The 24,279-nt window shown below is 40.4% G+C and overlaps 1 protein-coding gene across 1 annotated transcript in view; it reads left to right on the top strand.

Annotated features, from left to right (window-relative positions):
* Positions 1–300: 300 nt before the first annotated feature.
* Positions 301–24,279, top strand: part of LOC117806357 (glypican-1-like) — a 53,171-nt gene continuing 29,192 nt past the window's right edge. Inside the window, exon 1 of the mRNA XM_034675274.1 lies at positions 301–1,157. Within this exon, the coding sequence (XP_034531165.1) occupies positions 1,004–1,157 (154 nt within the window). The 5' untranslated portion in view covers positions 301–1,003. The remainder of the gene's footprint in view (positions 1,158–24,279) is intronic.

Raw genomic sequence — 24,279 nt, 5'->3', positions numbered from 1 at the left:
TTTCGGATGCAAAACGTGGATGTGCATTTGATTCTATTCAAACTTTTCCCTTACTTTTGATTTATTATAACTCTGAGCCTCCTCGCTGAGGATTGTGTGCAGAGGTAATGAAAGCAAAACAGACTTCCATTGTGTACCCTGTCAAATTCAATTAATATGAACGAACACAATATACATTTTTGATAAGAAATCCCTGGAGTTTAATTTAATTTTGTCTTAATTTGGCACACTACAGGGGGCGCTGTTTGGCTCCTGGCTCTTGCAGCAGAAGGCACATTTATACCCACACACAAAGAGAGAGAGCGAGCGAGCATCTACACTCATATGCACACTCCCTCACACACACACGTTTCATTGTCCCACAGTGCGGACAGGAGGCTTTACCGGACCGCTCTTCTTCTGTGAAAAACCTCATCAGAAACAACGGATTTAGCTCTTTTGTTGTATTTAGACCGGCTTATTTCCATAATCATGAGCTTCTAATGCGCGCGTGGGTCTGCACCGGCTTTGACTGAGCGACACCTGCTCTGCCTCTCTCTTTCACACACACACACACACACACACACACACACACACACACACACACACTGAGACACACTCACACTCACGCACACTCACTCACACACTCACACACTCTTTTGTCTGACATCCCTGCAGCCAGCAGCAACGCCGAAGAAGAACCGGAGGAGGTGGAGGAGGAGGAGGAGCGGGGTGTACCTGGCACCTACAGCCGCGCGTCGCTGCTCTGTTTCCCGCAGAGACACCCAGGAGCGCCCGCCTCCCTCGCCTGGTTTGCCCGCGTGTGAGTTAACCGGAGCTCCGTGCACTTTGTAGAGGGGGAAACAGCCTCTCGGACTCGCTGAAAACAAACTCCTTAAATTTTAAAAACTGAAACAAAACACGGAAAATAGGATCCGCAAAAGAACTTCATTCACTCACAGAAGACACCGGCAGGATTTTTGAACAGACTGAGAGAAACTTGGAAGGACTACACTCCAGAACGATGCGGTTCCCGGTGCTCCTGTGCGTGTTGGCGTGTCTGTGTGAAGCACCGGGCCCGGTGGTCGCCGGGGCGGACAGAAGCTGCACCGACCTTCGGCAGTTTTACACCGGGAAAGGGTTCACTCTCGCCGGGGTACCACAGACGGAGATCTCAGGTGAGTTTTGACAAAAAATACAGACAACACGTGACTTCAATCACCTCTCTGCACTCAAGTATAAATTAATAAAAAAGCTTACCTGCTCATTTATCAGTCTATCATGGTGTTCTTTAACATCATCTTATAGGCTGTACCGTTTCTCTAATTGCATACGGTTCACAGTGATTTCCCCTATTAATATAACTTTAAATTGTATATCTTTATGCCAAGGATGAATTGCTTGGTTGCATTATTATTTGCTTGAAAGAAGATTTTTGTGATGCAATCTGCAGCTGAAGTCCGGTAATTCAAGTTCCAGTTGAATTTGCTTGTTTTATTGTTCTAAAAGACAGGTGTGCTTTTATTTTGCAATCCCCTGTCCTTTTTACAAACTCCAATTTTACATCTCCCTCCCTGAACACTGCACCAGTCCAACCTGAAGTGTTTCCCTGTCTGTAGATGTCCCTATTATAGTCCTATCTTGGGCATTTTCATTGTCTGCTGAGAGGCAGAACTGCAGGTGGGTGTGAGCCATGTGCTTGTGGATCTATTAAGGTCTATTCAGGGCAGTTATGGTTGTTTGCTGATGCTTGCACTGCAGGTGTGAACCCTGTTTAATATCAGCTACAGCAGAAAATATGGATTTGCTTTCTGCTTGTGGCTGCTGGAGCTCCATGTTGAATTGCAGTGATATACTGGTATATAGAGGGAGATTTTTCATTGTCTGCTCTGCCGTGGACTGCAGGTGTGGTGGCTGCATGTGATTTTTTGTGTGTGTGAGACTCCAGAGATGCTTAAATGTCCAGTTTGTCATCAGCGTATTCTAATAATTTAGGTTAGCCTGAGGTAAAGCACAGCTCATCAAGCTCACCACTTCAGCTAGAGTTCTAAAGTTGAAACAGAGGAGATAATGAGGTGTGTTTCATCCTCTGGTTCTCTCTCTCTTGTCAGTCAGTGAACCCACCAAGCATTCAGGCAATTATGCATTAAATCAATCAGTCAGTTACACAGCCCGTCAGGTAATCAATCAGCTCAACAGTCAGTCATCCAAGCAACCAGGCATCACACATCAAAGTCTCTGTAACTCATCTCAGTGGCTGCTGCTGCTGCTTCTCCTCACCAAAGATTAAACTGTCTTGGCCTTGAGGAGAGCAAAGATTGAGACATTGAGTTGTTTCCACCTTTTAAGGCGATCATCCGTCGCTCTATGTCTCTGCCTGTATTTCACCCGAAGATGTGGAGAATAACTGACCTCAGCTCACACAGGAGGAGATGAAAGAGAGGCGAGATTGAGGTGTGCTCAGTGTGAAGGTCATTTCATGTTGTGTCAGTGAAAATAATCTCATAAGGGCGGGAGAGGTATTAATATTGGATGTGTCTGAGTGTGTAGGTGTGGGCGTGCAAGGGAAATGGAGATCAACAAACTCAAGAGAGGGAGAAAAAGAGAGGCAGAGACAGAGAAGAAGTGAGTCACTCAAGGTCTCTGTCTGTGCTTTATGGACGACTGAGGAAGGGCCCTGACGTGACGCTCTTCCTCCCTCTCCATTAAAAACTCATCTTTTATTGACAGATGAAAAAACACAATGCCTCACTCACTTGGACCTTGATCTGCTCCAGTTATTTGAGCCAGAGTTCTGCCTTCCCAGAACCCATTAACACTGACAGCCAGATAGGAGCAGAAAGATGGCGGCCAGCAGAGAATTCCCAAGAACACTTCTCAATCTTTCTTCTTTCAGAGAGTCAAGGTTTTTTAATGTAGCTTTTACCCTCAGGGAGAGAGCGACGCCTCACAGATGCCTGTGTCTGTGTCACTTTGGATGCAAGGGTCCCCCAGGTTCCTAATATACGCAACATTAAGGTAGATTGTGTTTGAACCCAAGAAAAGTATCAGTGAGATGTCATATTTGCAGCATTAGGAGGACTTTGAGTAGTCAGCTAATCAGATTTTTCAACCACCGTTCAAGTACAACTAACCTGCAAAGTTAATTACTTTGCATTCACAACTTTCTCTTATTTTTCTCTGTCGCTGAAGCTTCAGAGACAACTGAGTTAAATTTTAAAAACATTCAGGTTTGATGCTTTTGTTGCCAGTCAGAACTTTTAAAACTATTCTTATTCACTCAAAAACTCTTAGAACTGAAGGACCAAGCCACTCCGGATTAATTTAAAAAGATGAAAGAAAAAAAGACTGACTTTTTCTTTCCAAATACAAGACTCTGAAGATGAAATGTCAGATTTTATAACTGGTGACAAATCAGTCCCATAAATCACCATCTGATATAGAGAACATTGTGTTATTATTTATCATTCCGATTCTTCAAATTTCATTTTATAACAACAACCAATAAAAGCAGCCTTCTTTCATTTCCTAACAATCCTGCACAATCCCACAACAATTCTGACACAGTAGGTTGTGGTTTTCCAATCAGCCATTATTTCCAGAGAAGAACAAACAGCCAGAGAGAAAGAAAAAACGGCATATAGCGGATAACGATTAACATGATTGCAATTTGCAAAACATGTGCTGCGAGTATCCTGAGAGGAGGAAAAAAGTTTTAACATCATAAATCTTCAAAGTGCCCCATAAAGTCGTCATCACAACAAAGATGCATTGAAGGAATACAAAGCAGCTGTAGTTGCAACCAGCACCAAAAAAGTCTTATGACAAAGTGCTGATTCAACAGACATTTGAGAACTGTTGAAAGCTTAGCAGAGACGACCCACAGCTAAAGCAATTCATGACCAAACCGCTGAGTTTACAGCACTTCATGACTCACCTGTTTTTGAGGTTTAAGGATTTCACCAGCTCAATATTGGGAACAGTTCCTGAGCTGGTGCTACTTCGCAGACATATCCCTACCCACCCTGTGTAATGTGATCTCAACACTAAGTCACAGTCTGATTAACAACAACGTCATCAACATACATTTGACCACAGACAGACTTCTGACGTTAGTCCAGTGAGTATGCTGAGTTTGACAGCCCTGTGGCTGGATGAAGACTTCAACATGAAAAATACATTACTGCTTTCACAGGAGAGCTCTAGTCCACAGCTTATAAAGGAAATAAAAATTGAAGACTTTGAACTGTTCGAACTGTTTGTATTTATGATTTCAGTTAGATTTGGTAAGTACTGAATATTGACTTATGCATCTTTGCTCACTAAATATGAGCTTCTCTTACCTTCAAGTACACCAAAACTACACATTTTAAAATACAAAAAGGTGGAAAAACAACCACAAACCTCAGGATCGGCCATCAGGGGCAGCTTGCAGCCTTTTTTCAACACGAGGTCATGAAACTAACTTGATATTACTTTATTTTAACCTCAAAGATTAGAGTTTGTGTTGCTCTTTCTCCTCTTTGTCCTCTGGCTTTTAACAGGCAGAAAACCTGAGCAGAACCAGACTCATGTAGAAGAGCCATCTCATGAGACTGGATGGGAAAGAGAGGATTGAGAGATATACTGACATATCTAACACAACCTTGAATCTGACAGAGATCTGACCTCCTGATAAAGGTTGTGCTTAAATATTGGTATTAACATCCTGTAGGTGAAACTAGCCAAAACAACCAAGCAATCAAAAAATGTTGCAACATTCAGGTTTTACTGATTTCACATGATGTTTCAGCCCTGTGGCCTGGCAGACTCCCATTTGAAAAACAAACTGTCTCCTGATGTTTTGGGACAAGATTTATCTGCACATGATACACATTATCTGCAGCGCGCTAGAGAAGGTTACTTCAGTTTACTGCCAAGTCCCTTAGTAATGCTCACAAGACAAATAGTCCTGGTTAGGGATGGATAAAAAATGCCAAATGCATTTCCAAGCTTTACTTCTTCTAACACCTTAAATTTTGTCCACAAAGACCTTTCAAAAAATGTAAAATACGACTGAACTTTCAGATATCACTGTATCTGGTTGTGGTTTTGTTTCCTGCATACACTTTTTGTAGTTCTTCAGCCCATATCAGGTCAGCCAGGCAACTATTGCAGAGTTTGGCACACACACAATATCCCACAGATTCAATCAGCCCTGTGAATACACAACACTGGGCCAGCACACAGAAACAGCTACATTTTAAGGGCAGGAATGTTGTTATTGTGAGTGCAGGCATGAATTTCAATTTAAGCAAGTAAATTCTGGCAGCATCCTCGGATACCAACACGTCATACATCACTGGCATGCAATTATATGTTGCATGAGTAAAAGTATTTCAAGCCAAGCAATCAAAATTCTCCATCTGCTCTTCTCGTCTTCTCATCAAAGCTCAGCGTTTTCAACTTTATTATAGAATAGAGCTCAGAAATGTGTCTGCAGATACAGGAGGGAACATACAGTCAATAAATGTAGTGGGTGAATGCAGAATGCGAGATGTATATTAGATGTGGAAGACAGTCCTGATGTGAAAATGTATGTTACTGATACAGGTCTAAACAGGATGTGAGACCTGTATCAGTAAGTAGATATGATAAATATCATAATCCCAAAGTATACTGTGCGTAATCTGATAATCTGATAATCTGATGCTCTTAATTCCTTACCAGGGTTATAAAAAGCTTCTTTTCTTCCCTCTCTGTGCTCACACCTATTGTCCTTTGGCTTTACACCATGTGAATGGAAGTCATCTTTCCTGCTGTCTGCCGGTCTGTCTTTGTGCCTGCAAGCGCTTTAAACTCACACACATTGTGTCTTTTACCTGGTCAATAGTTAAAGACTAGCTTGCCCTATAGTGTGTCCGTATGTGTGTGTGTGTGTGTGTGTGTTTAAAAGTCAGAGAAAGCCTACACCTTCTCCAGGGAAGACACTTGTGTTTCATTCACACATGCATTGTCAGAGCAGATCAGCACACACCCATGTGATCGTATGACAAACTGAAACAGAGAGGGACTATATGTCCTGCACGCTTCATGTTCTGTCCTCATGTTCTGGAGGTATTGAGTTTTGAAAATGGTGTGTGTGTGTTTTGTTGCTTATATATTGAGTATTTGTCACGTTGTTATCTGTTTAAAAGAGCATGGGGGAGTCACAGGGAGGATGTGTGGTTGAATGACAAAGCTGAACATGATCCTCGTGTTTTAGGTCAGATTACCTGTAGATTAAATACATTACAGGTTTGGTTACAAGTCAACACTGTTTAACAAGACTCAGTCAACCAAGGAGCATCCAGTCATTTACATTGACACAGTGTCAGTGCCCTCTCTTCATGAGTGATTCAACGTTATCTTTAATCAGTCAAGTTTTCACTCCAATGTTGCACGAATTGGAACAAAAAAAACCCCTGCAAACTAAACCCTGCAAACTAATCTGTGTGCACACCCGTCACTGCTGTGCAAATATTTGGAGTTAAAGTCATTTTGGGGACATGAAAGCCCTTGTGTGGAACTTTTAAGTTGGTTGGGAAACAGATTCAAAATAATGGTAGAGCCTCTTTATCATCGGCAAAAACAACATGACTATCAGAAACTCAAGTAAAAATGTTGGTGTTGTAAGTTTTTATGCCCGCACCCACTGGAAGTGGGTTTCAGAAAAGATGATTAACAGCATACTGAAGAAACATCTTTTTTTTTTTTTTTCAATGAGTGATTTATTTGACTGTTAAAGAAAGCAAGGGGAGAGTTTTGTCTGGCAATATTGCCACCAGCATGTACAAGACAAGATCAGCTAAGAGATACGAGGCGTGTCTTTGTCCAAGAGGGGCGCCGGAATCAACACAAACCAAAATGTCCTCACAGCAGCTTAAAACACACAAAGAACCAATGATTTAATCTCTTTAGAAAGCGCCATCCATACAGCCACAAAGATGATGTGGAAAACATGATGTATGTAAAGGTCACATGCTTCTCCTAAGTCATGATAAGTGATGGAAAAAGTACTTTAGGATAAAAGTAGCAGTAATTTTAGAAGTAAAACAACTCTAAGAAAAAGTCAAACTGTCATTTAAAGGTATACACGCCCATTTAAAAACAACACAATACATTTGGAGCCTATCCTGACTTTATATGCTGATGCCTAGCTTCATGAAATGACATTCCTATTTTTGTGGATTTTGTTTTCTGATCTTAAAATTCAAGGTTATATTTTTTTGTACAAGGGGGCACCATTGAATGCAGTATGAGCTTCCTGCATGCAGACTGAACTCAAAGATTTTTAAAGGTTGTTGAAAATGCACCTGTTGAAAGATAAATAAGAAGAGGAGGGTGGTTGTTGTGCGGAAGAGAATTTGCAATGACACTAAAAACTTGACAAACAGAGGAGTATACTGTTGCTTCTGAAACATCACCCACAGAAGGGGTGTGCAAGAGAGCTTTTAATTTTGAGTCTGATCACACATAATAAATGTTTAGTTAATAAATTATTTAACTGTTCCATGATATAATAAAATATAAACATTAAAATAACTGTATTTTGGTCGATTTTGGTTAAATTGGTTTATTAATTTATTGTGGTAAAAAGCAATGAAAGGCTGAATGGCAGTTATTTAATTTAAATTGAGTTGGATTTTATTTTGTGGTTTTATATCTCTGTGCTTATGTTGCACTTGCATATGATTTGATGTAGGTATTTCTTTTGTCGGTATTTCTTTCTTTTAAGGGTGGTTACCTAAATAGTGCAGAAGGTTTTGAAACAAACTCTAGGATGAAAGAAATCAAATAAAAGGAGGAAAATAAGATACATGTTGTGCTATTTTAAGTGGAGTCCAGTCATCTTTGGGCAGATTGTCTGTCTTTTCAAGTTGGGACAATGCAGAGAAATTAAACAACTTAACAATATCACTTAAAATTCCCATCTCTACACACTGTACCTTTTAAGACTTTACAGTAGAGATGAATGAAAACCGTGTTATATGCTATAAGTAGGCTATAAGCCAACTACTGTGAGACAGCTGGGACATTTAAGTCCAACCAGGAAAAATACAGTATTTTAACAGCCACTAAGGATGGCAGCTTTAATTCCCCCATGTGTCACTAACCATAAACAACAAGCCTTGTGCATCAAATTTGAGTGTCCCCTGGAAACAGTTTCCATTTGTGCTACATCCATCGTTTCTGTGTTTGGATGTGTTTTCTCTTAATACAGCATATTTTATGAAATGCTGTTCTCCTGCTGTCAAATCAATAAACATGTTTTCCTAATTTGCAGTGCGCTGAGCTCTCAGGGCCACTGTACTCTGGGAAACCTTGTATTGATCGCTGACCATGATCAGTAGCTGCTGCCTTACAAGTGAGGAATATCTAGAGAGAAATTAAGCACAGCACAGCTCAAGTGGAATTCTGCAAACTTTAATATTACTTTTTTTACGCTTAGAGAACAGAGGCTTTGTGCTTTGCAAGTTTTGTACATCCACGGATCTTTTAGGTGTTCAAAGCATTCACACTGCGGTATTATTTCAGCATTGATGAAGACACTGTTAGATAAGACTGACTTTGAACCAATGAAACTTCAAACTGCATAAAATAACCCCTTTGCTCTACTATTTAAGTGCCCTGTACATTTTCTATGCATTTTTAAGTTAACTATCCCCAAGAGAAAACTGACATATACAGCCCAGGGAAGATTCATGTATGTATTTAAGCGGGCATCAATATTTCACGGTTTACCTGCAGCTCATCCGTTGCTATTTGCTCATATCTGCCCACAGTGTCCTGTCAGTGAAACCCTTCAGTGTATGAGCCTTTACGCCTGTGTGCCAGAGAGGAAATTGATACTGTCCGTCATCTGTCACACATCACATGCTCAGTCAGGCGCTCACAGCAAAAGCCACCAAGTGGAACGCTGAATACCCAGTCCTCATACAAACACACAGTCACAAAGAGACACACACAGTAACACAAACACAATCTCTTTATACTCTTCTTCAACTTTTGCTCTCCTCCTTCTTTCTCTCCCTTGTTGTCTGTCTCCTGCTTCCATCTCTGCATTGTTTTTCTAGACAGGAACAGATCCACGAGTGCAGGGTTGTGTCTATAAATGTGTGTGTGAGAGAAAGAGAGGGGCAGGAAGAGAGGAGGGGGGTCTAGTTGGCAAGATCTGTTAAAAGCAGAGCTGTGAATCTTTCATGATGTCTGATGCAGCGACATAAGAGAGAGACAGAGATAGAGGTGAGAAGGAGGAGGAGGAGGAGGATGTAAGTGGAGGACTCCACAAGAAAGATGAGAGGAAGAGGGGAGGAGGCTCTGTCCTGGTTACCTTTACTCAGCCATCGCTCCATCATGTGTCTCTAAGGACATGGGATTGGTGTTGCCACATCTAGTTTGTTGCTGAACCTGACTCGTGTGCAGCATATCTGATCATTTTTTAGTCTTGTAAAACCACAAAACTAGAAATATTCATAAGTGATTTGAAAATAATCATTTCCTCATAAATCCTCATATAAAACCAACTACTTTTATAAACCCCTAAACATCAGAGCAGAAGAAAATGAAGAATTTTAAGTTGTAAATCTTAGCATTTCTGGCTAACTAGCTTAAAAACTAAATTAGTAGCCATGGGTTCCCTGGAAGGTCAAAGAAAATATCCTTAACCGTGGACATTAGTTTTAGGAGTTGTAGGTTATGTTAAAAAAAATACATCCCTCTTCTTTGTAATATTTACCCATACTGCCGCTAGAACTTAAGCTAATGCTAGCAGCTCTGTCCTGCTCAGTATTGGATTCTGGGAAGTTAATGCTCCAGCAACCCTTGTGCTACATTTGTTAACACATCTGTCAGTCCTCAACCTGAAAGCTTTTTCTAGTAACGTTTAAAAGGAACCTATGCTGGCTCAAGAAGCATGAAAAGGACAAGTATTAGGCTAACATTAGTTAGCTAAACAGGGTCATGTTAGAACAAAATAGGCAAACAGTGAGATATTAATTTTTTTTTGCTACCATACTTATAATTCAATGGCAAACCAGCTCTAAAAGGCAATACCTCATGTTGCTTTATCTTTTTTTAATACTTTTAATTGAATGGTTTTCAATATGTAAAGCAGAGTGAAAATACTCATACATAAACACACAAAAAAACAAGACAAAACAAAGATGTAACAGCATGTCAGCATTAGCATGGATGAGTTTGCTTATAATATGTATAAGACTACCTTCTGTAAATAAACAATTCATTTTTAACTTGTCCATGAGTATAGGATTTGATACCTAATGCAGAACCAAACTTTAAAGAAAATGTACATTTAATGCTCAAGTACACACACATCTACATTTGTCATTCATCTCTTTTCATGTTAAATCAATGTTAGTTATCTTTTTCCATTGTGACTGAAAACATTGCTTAAATTTCTTATCCTATGTGTCAATCTTTCCATGCTATGAATAGTTGCTTTCCATTTCGTTATCTGTGGTGGGGGCAGTTTCAGCCTGTCTTCAGTCCCCTGTTTCATTGCTGTTATTCTTATATTATTCTTATCCTATACAAGTATTTGTCTGATGCACGAGACAGTGCCTGGGGGATGGTTCCTAAAAGCAGGTATTGTGGACCTAGGTATGTTTCTTTTTCAATATTTTCTTGTCTTCATTGTGGTTTATCATAGATGAGGATGCTAACCTCCTACTCGCTGAAGCATAAGTGTCTTTCTCAGTATTATGTCAGTAGCCATCAATTCACTGCTCATTTTAAAGTCTGGATTTTGTTGCTTGTACTCAGCTGAATTCTTGAATGTGTGACCATGAGCTGAGTTTTCAACAACATTCAGTTAATGTTAGCTTATTTTTAGCTAGCTAGCTCAGACTAATGAGATTGACAGTATTCTTTTTAGATGATAAAAGTGAAAGTTCTGAACAAAATAGATTGTTTTCGTCTACAACTGAGGACCACATTTTTAAAAATGAAAAATAATTATTTCTACTGTCATTCTACGTAATCAATGTTAAATGTGTGTACTATTTAGGCACACAAAGTAACATGGATTGGGACAGTTAGCACAGATTTCTCACTTGTAGCTTGGAAAAAAATGTCTAAGCTAGAATTTTCTTTAATATTAGACAAAACTAACTAATAATACAGTCACATTAACTTTCTTCATATGAACCCATAGCTATTTTCTAAATGACTGGGGTAAAGGCCAAATAATTGAATTCCTCTATTTCCAACATGTAATCAAGTGATGTATTACAGGGAGACAGTCATACAGCCCCGCATTCTTATGATGATCACATAAAAAAGGAGTGGTGGGAGGGGAAGAAAAAGAAGGAACCAAGAAGCAAAAGCACAACCCGTTCAATGCCTTAACATCAATCTTTGCACCTAGAAATCAATGCGGTACAAACCCGTATCGTTTCTCGATAACCTCTGTCTTCTCTTTCTCTCTGCATTCCTCCCCCTCGCTCTCGTTCACACCTCTCCTCCTTGTTCTCTGTCCTCTCTTTAATGTCTACTTCCTCCTTCTCATCAGCCTCTATTTTTACTTTCTCCTCCTCCTCCCAGCCCTCCTCTCATCTTCCCCCTCCTCTCTGGGAGTTGAGCGTCCATCTGTTTTCCAAACGAAATGATGAGCTGTTTGTGTGATGTGGTGGATTCAGTGGTTTCTTTGTGAGTGTATGCTCTCCATACGTCTGCTCCAACAGTGTTTTTTTTGTGTATATGTGTGTTTGGTAAAACAGGAATCCAAAATGTACTTAAGTGGTTATACTTGTGGCTTTTGAGCTGATTCAGTTACATCAATAGACTACTGAACAATGTTATACAAAGAGCATGTTGCAGTCTTGTAAAGTTGACGTATTGAAGTAAAGCTTTGGATAGAAAATTACGTCACTTATTGTTAATGATAAATCAATTTGAGGTCAAGATTGAAAACAACTTATTGATTCATGCTTTGCACAGTTTGGCTTTTTTACTATCTCATGATATTCTTAAGACCAAAAAATTAATAAACCAATGAATATGAATTATAGCAGAATAAATTATATGAAATTAAAAGTTATTTGGAACTCTATATTAATTTGCAATAGATTACTTTCTGTCAGGAAACACGAAAAAGCCATTGTTGTTGTTGTTTTCCAATTTCATTTTAATTGTGTTCAATTTACCAGACAAGTAGGAGTAATGAGCTAGGTATCCAGAAGTTATATTGTAAACCACGGCGTATGGATTTGTTATTACTTCTGTGCTGTAACAAGCCTTTGCATGCGCTTCAATATGACACGATTTTAACAACCTCTTAAGACAGGGAATAGAGACGACAGGAGTGGATGAGATGTGTCGGTTTAATGCGTTCAGCCCGCGTCTCAGCTCACAGCGCTGCATATTAACTGCCGTGCCTTGTGGTTTGTAATTTGAGGGAAGGACACGAGTGGTGGGTTCTCTTCCAACATACATATTAGAGAATACACAGTGGTGCATCACAAGTCTTCTGAAGGGCTGATCACTATTAATGAGTTTTAACAAGGATTAATGGGGTGGTTGTAATTCAGGGCTTGAGAGCAAAATGAACATGGGTGTTTGAAAAACAACATAAAACTGCTTTGTTTGTCTGCTAAGTATCTGTCCTGTATAAAATGCAAAGGATGTCTCATTTGGTTTTACACTGATAAGGATTTTCATGTTGGCTCTAAATGGAGGCTAAGCTTAAAGCGACATGATCAAAGCAAACCTTAGAAACAGACATTTTTCCAGCATCAAATGCTTTCATTAGCTTCAGTCAATCAGATTTAAACAAGATATAAACACGATCACTTATGTGGATTTATTATTGTATAATGGGCTAATTATTCTCACTTGTGTATTTTTTATGATACACACTCAGCTGCCAGTTTAAATGACACACCAACCAAAACTTGTGCAGTCTGATGCAGTCCTGCAATAAAATCCACTATGTAGCAGGACTGCAAGTGTAGACACGAAAAGAAAACACTCCCCAGGACACCGCCCAGTTAACGGTCCTGTTGTATGGCAGCAGCATTAACCAGCACCGTGTGGAGGTGCTTCTGATAGTGGGCATCTGCACAAGTGTGCATGTGTCTCGAGCTTCATGCAGTGTTTCTGTGGTGCAGCAGCATGGTGTGCATGTTGACATTTTGCGGTCACGTAGATTTTACATGCAGTCTCTACATTTTTCTTCAGTTCAGAATATTATAGCACTACTACTGTATTTCCAACATTAAAAAAAAAACATCCAACATTATTGCTAATGTTTTTGTCTTCTTTTGCCTGCAGTCAGCATTCTTCTTTTGTTTTTAGTGCGGTTAACATACAGCTTTCAGATGGTGCTTCACTGTCTCTCGGGAGTACAGCTTTTTATAACTAAGCACGGTTTAAAACATGGAATAATTTAATATTAAGATGGGAAAAAAGTTGCATGAATATTTTGATATTTTTTAAATAAAGCACTTAATGTAAGAACAGGAAAGTCTTGACCCAGGTTGAATATGAGGAAGCAGTGTGTGAATAGTTTATTGTTATAAATCTATTCTTGGAATAATAATGGGATAGAAAAAGGTTAGAAACCCTTGTTGATAGATGGCAATAGTATTCATCAGTACATTTTCCAAACAACAATGATTTAGAAAACTATTTTAATGAAAACCACCGCAATAACCACAGAGAGCCAGCACCTAGCCTATGAGTACCATCAAACATTGAGGCACCATGATTTTATAATCAGTGCCTATGTTTTTAAGTATGACAGCAGGTCTGTGAGTTTGTAAATTTAATATTTGAAAAGCTTCAAAGGTGAAGATCCTTGGAGTAAGTCTGACTGGCAGCTAGATAAAGCTGTTGGATAGATACCCTTCTATTCATTTATCCATTACCTATACTGCGTATCCCATTCAGGGTCGCAGGGGGCTGGAGCCTAACCCAGCTATGATTGGATGAGAGGCAGAGTACACCCTGGACAGGGCGCCAGTCTTTCTCAGGGCTTACAAAAAGGGACACACAATCAAATATACACACACACACCTTTGGGCAATTTTGAGTCTCCAGTCAACCTAATGAGCATGTCTTGACAGTGTGGGAGGAAACTGGAGTACCCACAGGGAGCCCATGCATACATGAGGAGAACATGCTAACTCCACACTGAAAGGCTTCCTCCTCCAGCTGAGGATTTGAACGAGGAATCTCCTTGCTGTGAGGCAAAAATGCAAACCAGCACATGACTGTGCAGCCGCTGGATAGATATGGCCTACCCCATATGCTCGCAACACAGTAGGCTGATTAAAATACATGCTGGAGAAAGAGTCAGTGGGTCATACATGTTTACAGTTATACAATACAGTTATTTTTTTAAACTAATATTTTCCATCACTTTAGTGAACAGAAATGCATGAATAAGCTTTCTGATGAGTACTGATCTGGGTCGAAATAACAGTTTGAACAAGTTTTTTCAAACGATATGGTGATATCGGGCCCAGTGTTTCCTTTAGACAGATGCTGTACCTGTGGTGTAGGACGTAACAATGGAGGGGTGGAGCTGTATGTTATACATTTGTAAGGACGACCTTATAACAAAACTATGGTTTGAAATGCATCACTAGATATCACGCTATCACAACAGGTGATCTGCGGGTGGATAAGGCTTGTTAATTGTGTTGTTTCACAATGATGCAAGGATAAGAGAGGACAATAACATCGTTATCATCCAACTGTACGCATCTCTTGAAACAGGAGTGTGTTTAGCTTGGATGGCAAGCTTTTGATTTTTAAATTATACTGTAAAATTGGTTGGCTTAGATACTTGGGTGGCTTGCCCAGTTAACGCCTGTGTGTGAAACCCTCAGACTAAATGACTCTGAGAAATTTATAAAAACATCACAAACTCATCAGGGTGGTGACTTTTGATGGGCTACACATGATATCAATAAAAGAAAATGTCATTGTACTTTAAAAACCATAAAACGTGTCCTACTACTCGATGAATTCCCCATAGTATTTGTATGCTGTAGGTGCAACAGTCAGATGAGGAGTTGAATGAGGGCAGCTCTTTGTTAAATGTAGTGAGCAGTCGCCAGGGGAGACATTACATTGTTACAGCTAATCACACAGCTAATCACACAAGTGTTTTCCTTAAATCCCAGCAGGGTTTTAATGCCTTTTATAGCTTGAACAGTCTCTTAAGCATAAGATTTAAAGTAACTCAGTGCTTCTGTACAATAGAGGATGTTTTTTTGGTTGGAGTGTCTTAACTTGGAGGGCATCAGAGCGCTTGATAGGATCACTGATTGAGAGTATTATCAGAGGCAGATCTCGTTGAGTCTGACTGGCTGTCTTTGGCATGTGTCTCTGTCACCACCGTACGAGTAAATCAGATTTGGCACCTGTTTCAAACGGCTTCAGTGTGCAGTGATCATCAGTGTTACATCACATGTAGATAGAGTGAAACGATGAATGATTTTCATGTTAAGGAGTGGATTTAAAATGCCAGAGCAATACTGGATCATACTGCTGCTTTCACATGATTTCTAGTGTTGGTAATTTGTTGGCATTTGACACACTCATGCACACAAACACACATTTGTCAGCTGCCTGGGATGCCTTGTTAGGTGTTGTTAGTTAATGGGGAGTCTCAGACAAGGATCCATCACATCACAGCATGTGTTATCGTGTGTGTGTGTGTGTACCTTGCATGTGTGTGCTCACGTGAGGCTCAGACAGAGACCTATTAATAGACACGTTGACGAGAAAATCCAAAGTCTGTGCATGTACGCTGTGTTTGTTTTTCTGGGAACCTAAGTGAGCTCCACACAGCCAGTCTATCTACTCACTTTTTATCATTTAACCTCTCGAGTCTCTGTGCAGAGGCTATTTCCTGTTATTTTTTATTGTTATCTTTATGGTATTTCTGCTTTATTAGATAGTTTGCCATCGGGACCGAGAAGTTTATTTCATGGAGGTGGCGAACTGCATAAAACGGCTCCTTGGCTCATAACATTTTAAAGATACAGTGAGTGAGTCATTTCCTAATGATACACCAGGGTGTCTATATGAGTTTTAGAAACGTTGCTCACTTTTTGCAGCAGCTCCTGGCCAGTGTTTACAGATCTTTGCCCAAAGGCACCATGGGATATTTTGCAATGAATTTCAGAAAATTGACTTCCAAGGTGGGAACGTGCTCCCTATGAAATGTAGATATATGCTTTGTAATTCACTCATGTTTGTATTTCGATCTAGCAAGACTTTTCATTGCAGAAGACTTGTGGTTTACTTAACTTGTAAATTGTGGCACTTTTTTGTTTCATCTGGAGTTTTGGGTATGAGTTATGGGTGGCTGCTACCTTGTATTTATGTTGGGACAGGTAAGTTGATTTAAGTAGTCAGTGTTTTATTTCATTCTTTTCTTGGTGGCAGTGAGTCAGGGAACATGAGATTAAGTGAAGAAGCTGGTTTGTTTTGATTGGTCCATTGATTTGGCACCAACTGCAGCCCTTCCCTTTGTGTTTCCTGCCTCTGCTGCCTCCTTTTTGATATACGAATTAGTGAGTTTGTGCTGACCAATTGACGTTATTGTTGTTTATGGCTGCTAACCAACAAATGGCTTGTTTTTGCCTGAGAACATTGACGCTTATGTTACTTCCCTTATCCCTAACCTCCAACTGAGTTGTAACAACTGACATGCTGCCATGCTTCATGGTTGCTTGTTTCCAGGTGTCACACTGGGCAAAGAGATAGTCAGGATGGCAAGGACACGAGCTGTCTCACTCTTGAGTAATTTATTTTGCTATGTTTTGTGTACCAGTTGCTTCCATGTTGATGTGTTGCAAGCGCCATTTTAGATAGTAAGGAAGTATGACATCTCACTCCTTAGCAATTCAGCTCCACAAAACGATCTAATGTCCACACACAGCATGAAAACATGTATAATGACATCACAAACGACTCATTGACTTTTAATTAACCTGCAATGATTTTCTCATTCATTTTCATTGACTATGTTGACGTATTGATGCAACCCTACCTCTCTTTGAATTTTACACTGGTGTATTGATCACACAGGTGTATAGGACACGGCTCAGATTTGGAAGATCAAGAAGATTAACATTAAGTCCAATTGACATGCTGAAACTATGACCGTTGTAAAAGAACCCTAAAAATTGCTTGGTTTAAAGGTGACATATCACGCTTTTTTCATCAATATATATTGGTCTAAGAGGTCCCCAAAACATGTCTTTAAAGTTTATGCTCAAAAAAACACTTTGAAATCAGATTTTGGTCTGCCTGAAAATCCCTCTTCTTCAGTCCTCCTCAGAACACTCTGTTTTCTCTCTGACCACGCCCCCTCAGGAAGTGGATGTGCCTCGGCTCTCCAGCACGTTGATTTAATGTTTACATGTTGGCTGAATATACACGGCTGCTCACAGACCCGCGTTACTTCAACCCTCTGAATCTGATCCAGAATCTGATCCTGATGGAGAGGCGCCTGTAGCAGGACCTTTCTGAAGGATTGGTCACAGATTTAGTGTTTCTTGTTGTTTAATTTATCAGTATGTCGAGGTGTGTCTTGGTACACAGCTACAAGCATGTAGCTATGTGGCTATGCTAACTAGCGCTAGCACTTATCCATGATAAATAAAAATCATCCACTAGATCTTCAAATCTGCAGACGTGGGGAGTAAAACCGACCTCTACCAGAAAGGCAGCAGGATCTTTCTGAACGATTGGTCACATATTTAGTTTTTCTTGTTGTTTTATTTGTCAGTATGTCGACGTGTGTCTTGGTACACAGTTACAGCTATGAACATGTAGCTATGTAGCTATGCTAATTAGCGCTAGCACTTATCCATGACAAATAAAAATCATCCACTAGATCTTCAAATCTGCAGACGTGGGGAGTAAAACCGACCTCTGCCAGAAAGGCAGCGGGACCTTTTCTGAAGGATTGGTCACAGATTCTGTGTTACTTGTTTGATTTTCCAGTATGTTGACGTGCGTCTTGGTACACAGCTGCAGCTGCAGCTACGACATGTAGCTATGTAGCTATGCTAACTAGTGCTAGCACTTATCCATGATAAATAAAAATCATCCACTAGATCTTCAAATCTGCAGACGTGGGGAGTAAAACCGACCTTTGTGTTTATTAAGACAGCCTACAACTAGCATGCCTCCCTCCTAAGCTCCTTGTTACCACACATTTGTGCAGGTAATGAAAAACGGAGAAGTTGAGTTGTATTTTATACAGTCTATGGGCTGAACAGGCTCCGAGCTCTGACTCTGTGACAGACCGGATATTGTTGTTATGTAACAAAAACACGGAAGTCTGAAACGGCTCGTTTTACACACATTTACAGAAAGGTGTAGAAATCAGAACAGGGGCAGAATGGATTTTTTTCATTCTCGGGGGGTTTGTAGACATGCCAGGGAAACATATTTCAGGTAGAGAACCATTAAAAAGTCCATTTTGCATGATATGTCACCTTTAATTTTAGTTTTTGGGCATTTTTTCTGAGGTTTTATCAGTTTTTCTGTGTACTCAACTCTAAAACAATATGATCTTTATGGTTGCTTATCTTGGGAATCGGTGCAAGATCAGGACAAGGAGAATATAATTAATATGTCACCACCATAGACTGTAAAAAATATGGACGTAGTATCCGTGACGTCACCCATCTGTTCCTGAGAGCTGTTTTGAAGCAAATCGACGGCGGCAGCCATATTGGTAATGCGGAACTCAACTAGGCAGAGTGTGACGTAGTGTGAGTCTCTTAGCCAATGGCTGTGTGTTCCCGACCGGGATTCACGTCAGTCATGTCCTTATTTGGGCAAAACTCATAATATTAATATCTTCTTAACCGTCACGTTAGAAAAAAATTCACCCCCCGTACAGTGTATGCCATTAGAGAGATTAGCGTTGTAGGGCCAAGCCGTTTTTTGAACCAGGCTGTAAACATGTTTATTAATGCTGCAAAGATCGTCTTTTTCCCATTCATATCTATGTGGTTTCCGGTGTTTCTGCAGCCAGCCTCAAGCGGATTTTCGATGTATTGCAGTTTATATCACTTCCGCATTGGCTTCATCGTTTGAGACCGGAGTTTGCCGCTTGGTCACCACCCAAAGTTTCCCAGAAAAAAACTGTCATCATCCAAATGAGTGCTAGAGTAAAGTGACAATGTTTCCAAACAATGACTGGCTTCATTATCAGTTCCTATCTGTGTGTATTACTATCTTGGTAGAAAAGTGTAGTCTGCTGTTATTGCATGGGAAAAAACTTGAAGCACATTTGAAGCCTCGAACAACGTGGTAGTTTTCCCAGCAGATCTGATTAGTCAGTCATTTCCACAACTCATTCAGTTTCTGACACTGAAGATTTGACCTGGAAAGGGCTGTGACCCAGTGTTCCTCCATCCACGAGGATTTAATGCTCCCTGCTGAGGAAGCCCCTTTTAACCCCTCCAGCACACACTGCTCACAGTCACATATTCCCGGCTCTCGCCTTCCCACCACCACCACCAACAACACTGCACTTTTGGATTAGGGGCTGATGTCTAATCTCATGATAATCCTGGCCTGTTAATCTGTGTGTTAGAGGTCCTTAGCTCACAGCATGATATCACTACGCACTGACCTTGCCAGTGAGGGGATAACACACATCTCTCACTGCTGTTTGATTCTGTTTGACCCTTGCTCTCATTCAGCTTGTTAAAACTTGCAGAAATTCTCATTATTTCTCAGGAGCTCTGAAATCTCACAGAGCAACACAATCTTCTGTTTACAGTCAACTGTAAATAAGAGCTAATTCCAACAGTCAAAGATCGCTGACTTGACCTCTGCCCTCTCCAGATTTAATCCACATACTCCAACAAATGTGCGCAGTCAGGCGTTGGCTGCCTCTCTCCCGGCGTGGCACACATCAGCTGGCACGTGTTGTGCTTTTTTACAGGCTGAGCGAAAGGGAGTAAAACTAGTAGTTAGTTTAAGATCCTTTAACTGCTCCCAGAAATGACATAGAATTATAGTATTATACGGTGGAGTTGGTGCCATGTGAACACACACATGCAATAACACACACATGCAGCAGGCAGCAGACAGGGCTGGTCTGGGAGGTGGTGGGGTATTTTTGGTTTGGTAATGGTATAAAATAAGAAATGGTTCACCAAAAACACTGTGTGCCTGCACCTCTCTCTGCTTCTTCCTCTGTTTTATTACTGTTTCTTATTTTAACGTCACATTCTTACCATTTTCTCCATTTTCCCCCATTTTAACAAGTCTGGTCCTCAGAGATTCAAAGCATCAGCAAGTACTATTTTTAATTCCTCATTGCGTGCTTGTTTTTGGTGCTTGGTGACAGTAGAAGTCCTGTTTTATCTGAAAGAGGCAAAGAAGGAATATGTGCACTTATTTTGTAACTTTAAATAAAAGTTTCACTTGACAAAGAAAATAATTTCAGTTTTAGCATTGTTATTGGTCCACCACATCGGTTCAGACTGAAATATCTCAGCTATTGCCAACAATTGCTCTGAGCTGGGGAACATGAAAACATGTCCCAGTCAAATCAATTGAAAGAACATACCTTTGACTTCTCTTCTTTAGAGCCTATCAGGTCAATATCTGAACTTGTCAATATTTGGTTGATCATGATAACTAGGGATGGGCATTTTAAGCCAAAATACTCTTTGATAATCATTGGCATTGACGATTATTCGAATAATCAGCCCCCCTCCACACACACACACACACACACACACACACACACACACACACACACACACACACACACACACACACACACACACACACACACACACACACACACACACACACCTGTCCCTTTAATAGCCCGTTGGTGTGACAGTTGTGTTAACCAGCAGTAGGATGAGGGGCTGCTAGTAGTGGGCACTGACAGCATCCGTCTCGATCTTCACGCTGGTCTTTCTGTGACGCAGCGTGGCGTGTGTGCTTACATTTTAAAGCCATGCTCAGTCTCTGGAAATACGTGTCTAGTGGTGTGAGATTCAGAAATGTAGAAAATCACAGCGACTGTCGCTAATGTTTTCTTCTTCTCCTGTTACATAATGCAGTTAGAAAACAACTGTAAGACGACCTGTAGCCACCATCTGGCGGGAATACCGTATTACAACCAGGCACAGGTGAAAACGATGGAAAACGGTACTAAGTCACTCTTCGATTTTTACTTAGTGAACGAATATTCAAATGTTCGATAATCATTGCCCATCCTGCATCATCTTGTATTTTATTAACAAAGCACAGTGGTTAATACAATGTGAGATCTTAAGCCACTACAAATTAAGACTGAAAAAGTTCCATGGCTCTGACGTGTGAGGTGAGTGACTAAAAAAAAGTGGCAACTCTAACTCAACACCTCCTGTGTGTGTGATCTCAAAAGTTCAAAAAAGCCCAAATGAATAGTCAAAGATGAAATGAGACATGGCAAGGAAAAATATTCACACAAGAAGAGCTGAGATCAGGGTCTTTGTTGCTGAACAATGATATTTTCCCCTTAAAGAGGCTTAAGACTTGTTCCTTACTTAATATTGACTTATTGAATAATAAAACTGTCTTGACTTTGGGAACAATCTGCAGTTACAAGATGATTTAATTGGTACAACCTGCAGGTCAGGGAGTCTGTGACAAATCAATCTCTCATTGATTTGGGAGTTGACCAGAGCTTTGAGTGGCTCTGCTTGCTGAGGGAAAATTATGATCAACTGTCACAAAACTGCAGCGCAAGTCATTTTTCAATCAATCAATTATGCATTGAGAGGAAAAGTAGTGTGGCTTTAAATCAGAAAAGACAAGAGTCAGATTTATTGGGCTTTTAGAAGTATATCACAGCTTTACAATTTACTTCGTCTTACATACTTTCTTGTGTTGCTCCGGCTTCTGATCTTTCTCACCTCTCCTTCTTCTTTCTTTTCCATTTTTATCACCTTCTCATCCCTCCATTAGTCTCTTCTTTCATCATTACTGCTCCCCCTCTTTCCTCTCTTTGGGTAGTAAAGAAGTAAAAGTGTACTTTGGGAGGGAGGCCATGTGGAACGCTAAATCACATACAGGTGCCTTTAAATGGTTAAGAGAGTGTGAGTTGGAAACACACACACAAACACACACATATATGCACACACACGTACCACCGGCCCTTCATTTAGGTAGCAGTAATTTACCGCAATAAGTGACAGGGTTATTGTAAGACGCTCATTAAGAAAGGGAAGCAGCGAATAAACGTTTGACTGAAGAGAATAAATTCAAACCACGGCTTCCACTTTTACTGCGCCGCAGTGAGACGCTTTGATGTGGTGTGTGACGGCAGAGCGAGGGCAGACTCGGGGCGTGTGAGTGTGAGTGTGAGTGTGTGTGTGTGTGTGTGTGTGACAGAGCCCCTCTCCTCTAACACTGATTTGACATATTATTTATAACGTGTTCCCTGTACACACAACATGGCTTCTGCATGTGCCGTGTATGTGTGCACTGCACTCTGTGTTGTTCTGTAGGCACAGCTTCAAAGGTCAGAGGTCACATCAGTTACCATAAGAGAGACTGTTACCACGATAATACAGTGCAAGGTCACTTCCTCTGGTGAACTTTCATCTCAGCAGGGAGGGGAGGAAAAAGAGGGATGAAAGGATGAAGGACTGAGGCAGAGGCATTAAGACAGACAGAAGGAGTGGAGGGGGTAATAGAAACTGATTTTAAAGGAAAAACAAACGACATGTTGAGGAGAAATTAAAGGGAAGACAAGACTGTAAAGAGAGGACACTTGAAATAGAGATGAAAGTAAAGAAAATGTAAAGTTGAGTCTGTGTAGTTATATATATCCTCTACGGATCAAACAGGGTTACACTGACATTAAACATGAACAAGTTCCACAGTGATGTGACACGAGGATTCAATGGGATGTGGTTTGATCGCTCTTGTTTACAAGAAACAGCAGGAGAGCATAACTTTGGTAGCTTCTATACTTTGTATGCTGCTGTCTTCTGGATGATGGTCATAGACAGTATAAAAGCATGGACAACAAAATATCTCCCCAAAAATTGAAGCCAAACATGTAAATCTCTGTTTGATGACTTGCTGGAGAAAAGCAAATGAAGTCTTCCTCCTCTATTATATCAGATTGGACATGGACAAAACTAAAAAAAGGAAACGACACAACAAATTAGGTTTGCTCAAACATACTTTCTGTCTTTATAGTCAGCTTTCATCATGCTTATTCATGTCCTAATGTTTGTTTTTCAGAGAGGTTTTGTTTTATCTTGTTATTTGATGTTAAAGGAGGGAAATGTGACGTCATGATTACAAGCTCTGTTGACAAATGCGTCTCCTGCAGCGCTTTTACCGGACTAAGTGAGTAGAGGAGGAACAGTGTAAGACATTTGACTTGCCATAACTGTGAGTATGTTCTTCAAACTGGCATATGAGTCTTTTACTGTTTTGTTGCATGAGTTAAATGCATGCTTTGGTTAGCAAAAGGGTTGTTAGATCTAACCGTGGCTCCTCCGGCCCTGTGATCCCAGAGGATGAATCTTGCAGCCTTCTGTAATTTCTGACTATAAGACGAGAAGACAGTTTCTCTTCTGGTGCATTCTAAGAACTTGTCAATAACTTTTTCATCAATCAGCTTTAGCATGCTAACATGCTAAGCCATTGTATTAGTTAAGGTCTACATTATACAATACCAGCTTGTTTTCAGCATGTCAGTGTCTCCATTTCAGCTCAAAACTCTGTTGCTTCTGGCTCTTTGTCACACATCTAGGCCAAAACCAAATGCAGCCACTATCAAGCAGGGGAGATGAAAACACAAGTCCTTTATTTTCTTAACAGGCAGAGATGGGGACAGGGTGATTGGCTTATAAGTAAGCTGAGGTGAGGGGGAACCGAGGAACAAAGCTTGACTGTGGGAATCTTATTTAGGTAAGCTTGCTTGCGGACTGAACAGATGGGTGGGGAATCCTGGAGAGAGAGGGAAAAAGGTATGCGGGAACAGTTCCAACAGATACAGTAGCAGGGACATTGAAAAACTCTGACGACATAGACAGTAGAGTAACTTCAGACTGAATCTTGTTTTCCTATCAACATTGAAAATCCATCTTTAGACAGACAAGGAAGCTAAGACGTTGCAGTCATTACTTTTCTTACAATGCATAGGTGATGACATGTCAAAGAATACAAGCTCTTATTTGCCAAGACAATCCCAGGTAAACAACTTTGGATTTCAAATTAGTTGCAGAGTTGGGCCAACATTAGCAGAGTTAGCAC

This window comes from Notolabrus celidotus, chromosome 2 (assembly GCF_009762535.1).
Source record: "Notolabrus celidotus isolate fNotCel1 chromosome 2, fNotCel1.pri, whole genome shotgun sequence".
NCBI lineage: Eukaryota > Metazoa > Chordata > Actinopteri > Labriformes > Labridae > Notolabrus > Notolabrus celidotus.
Note: the sequence above shows the minus strand (reverse complement) of the source record. Positions and strands in the feature narration are given on the sequence as shown.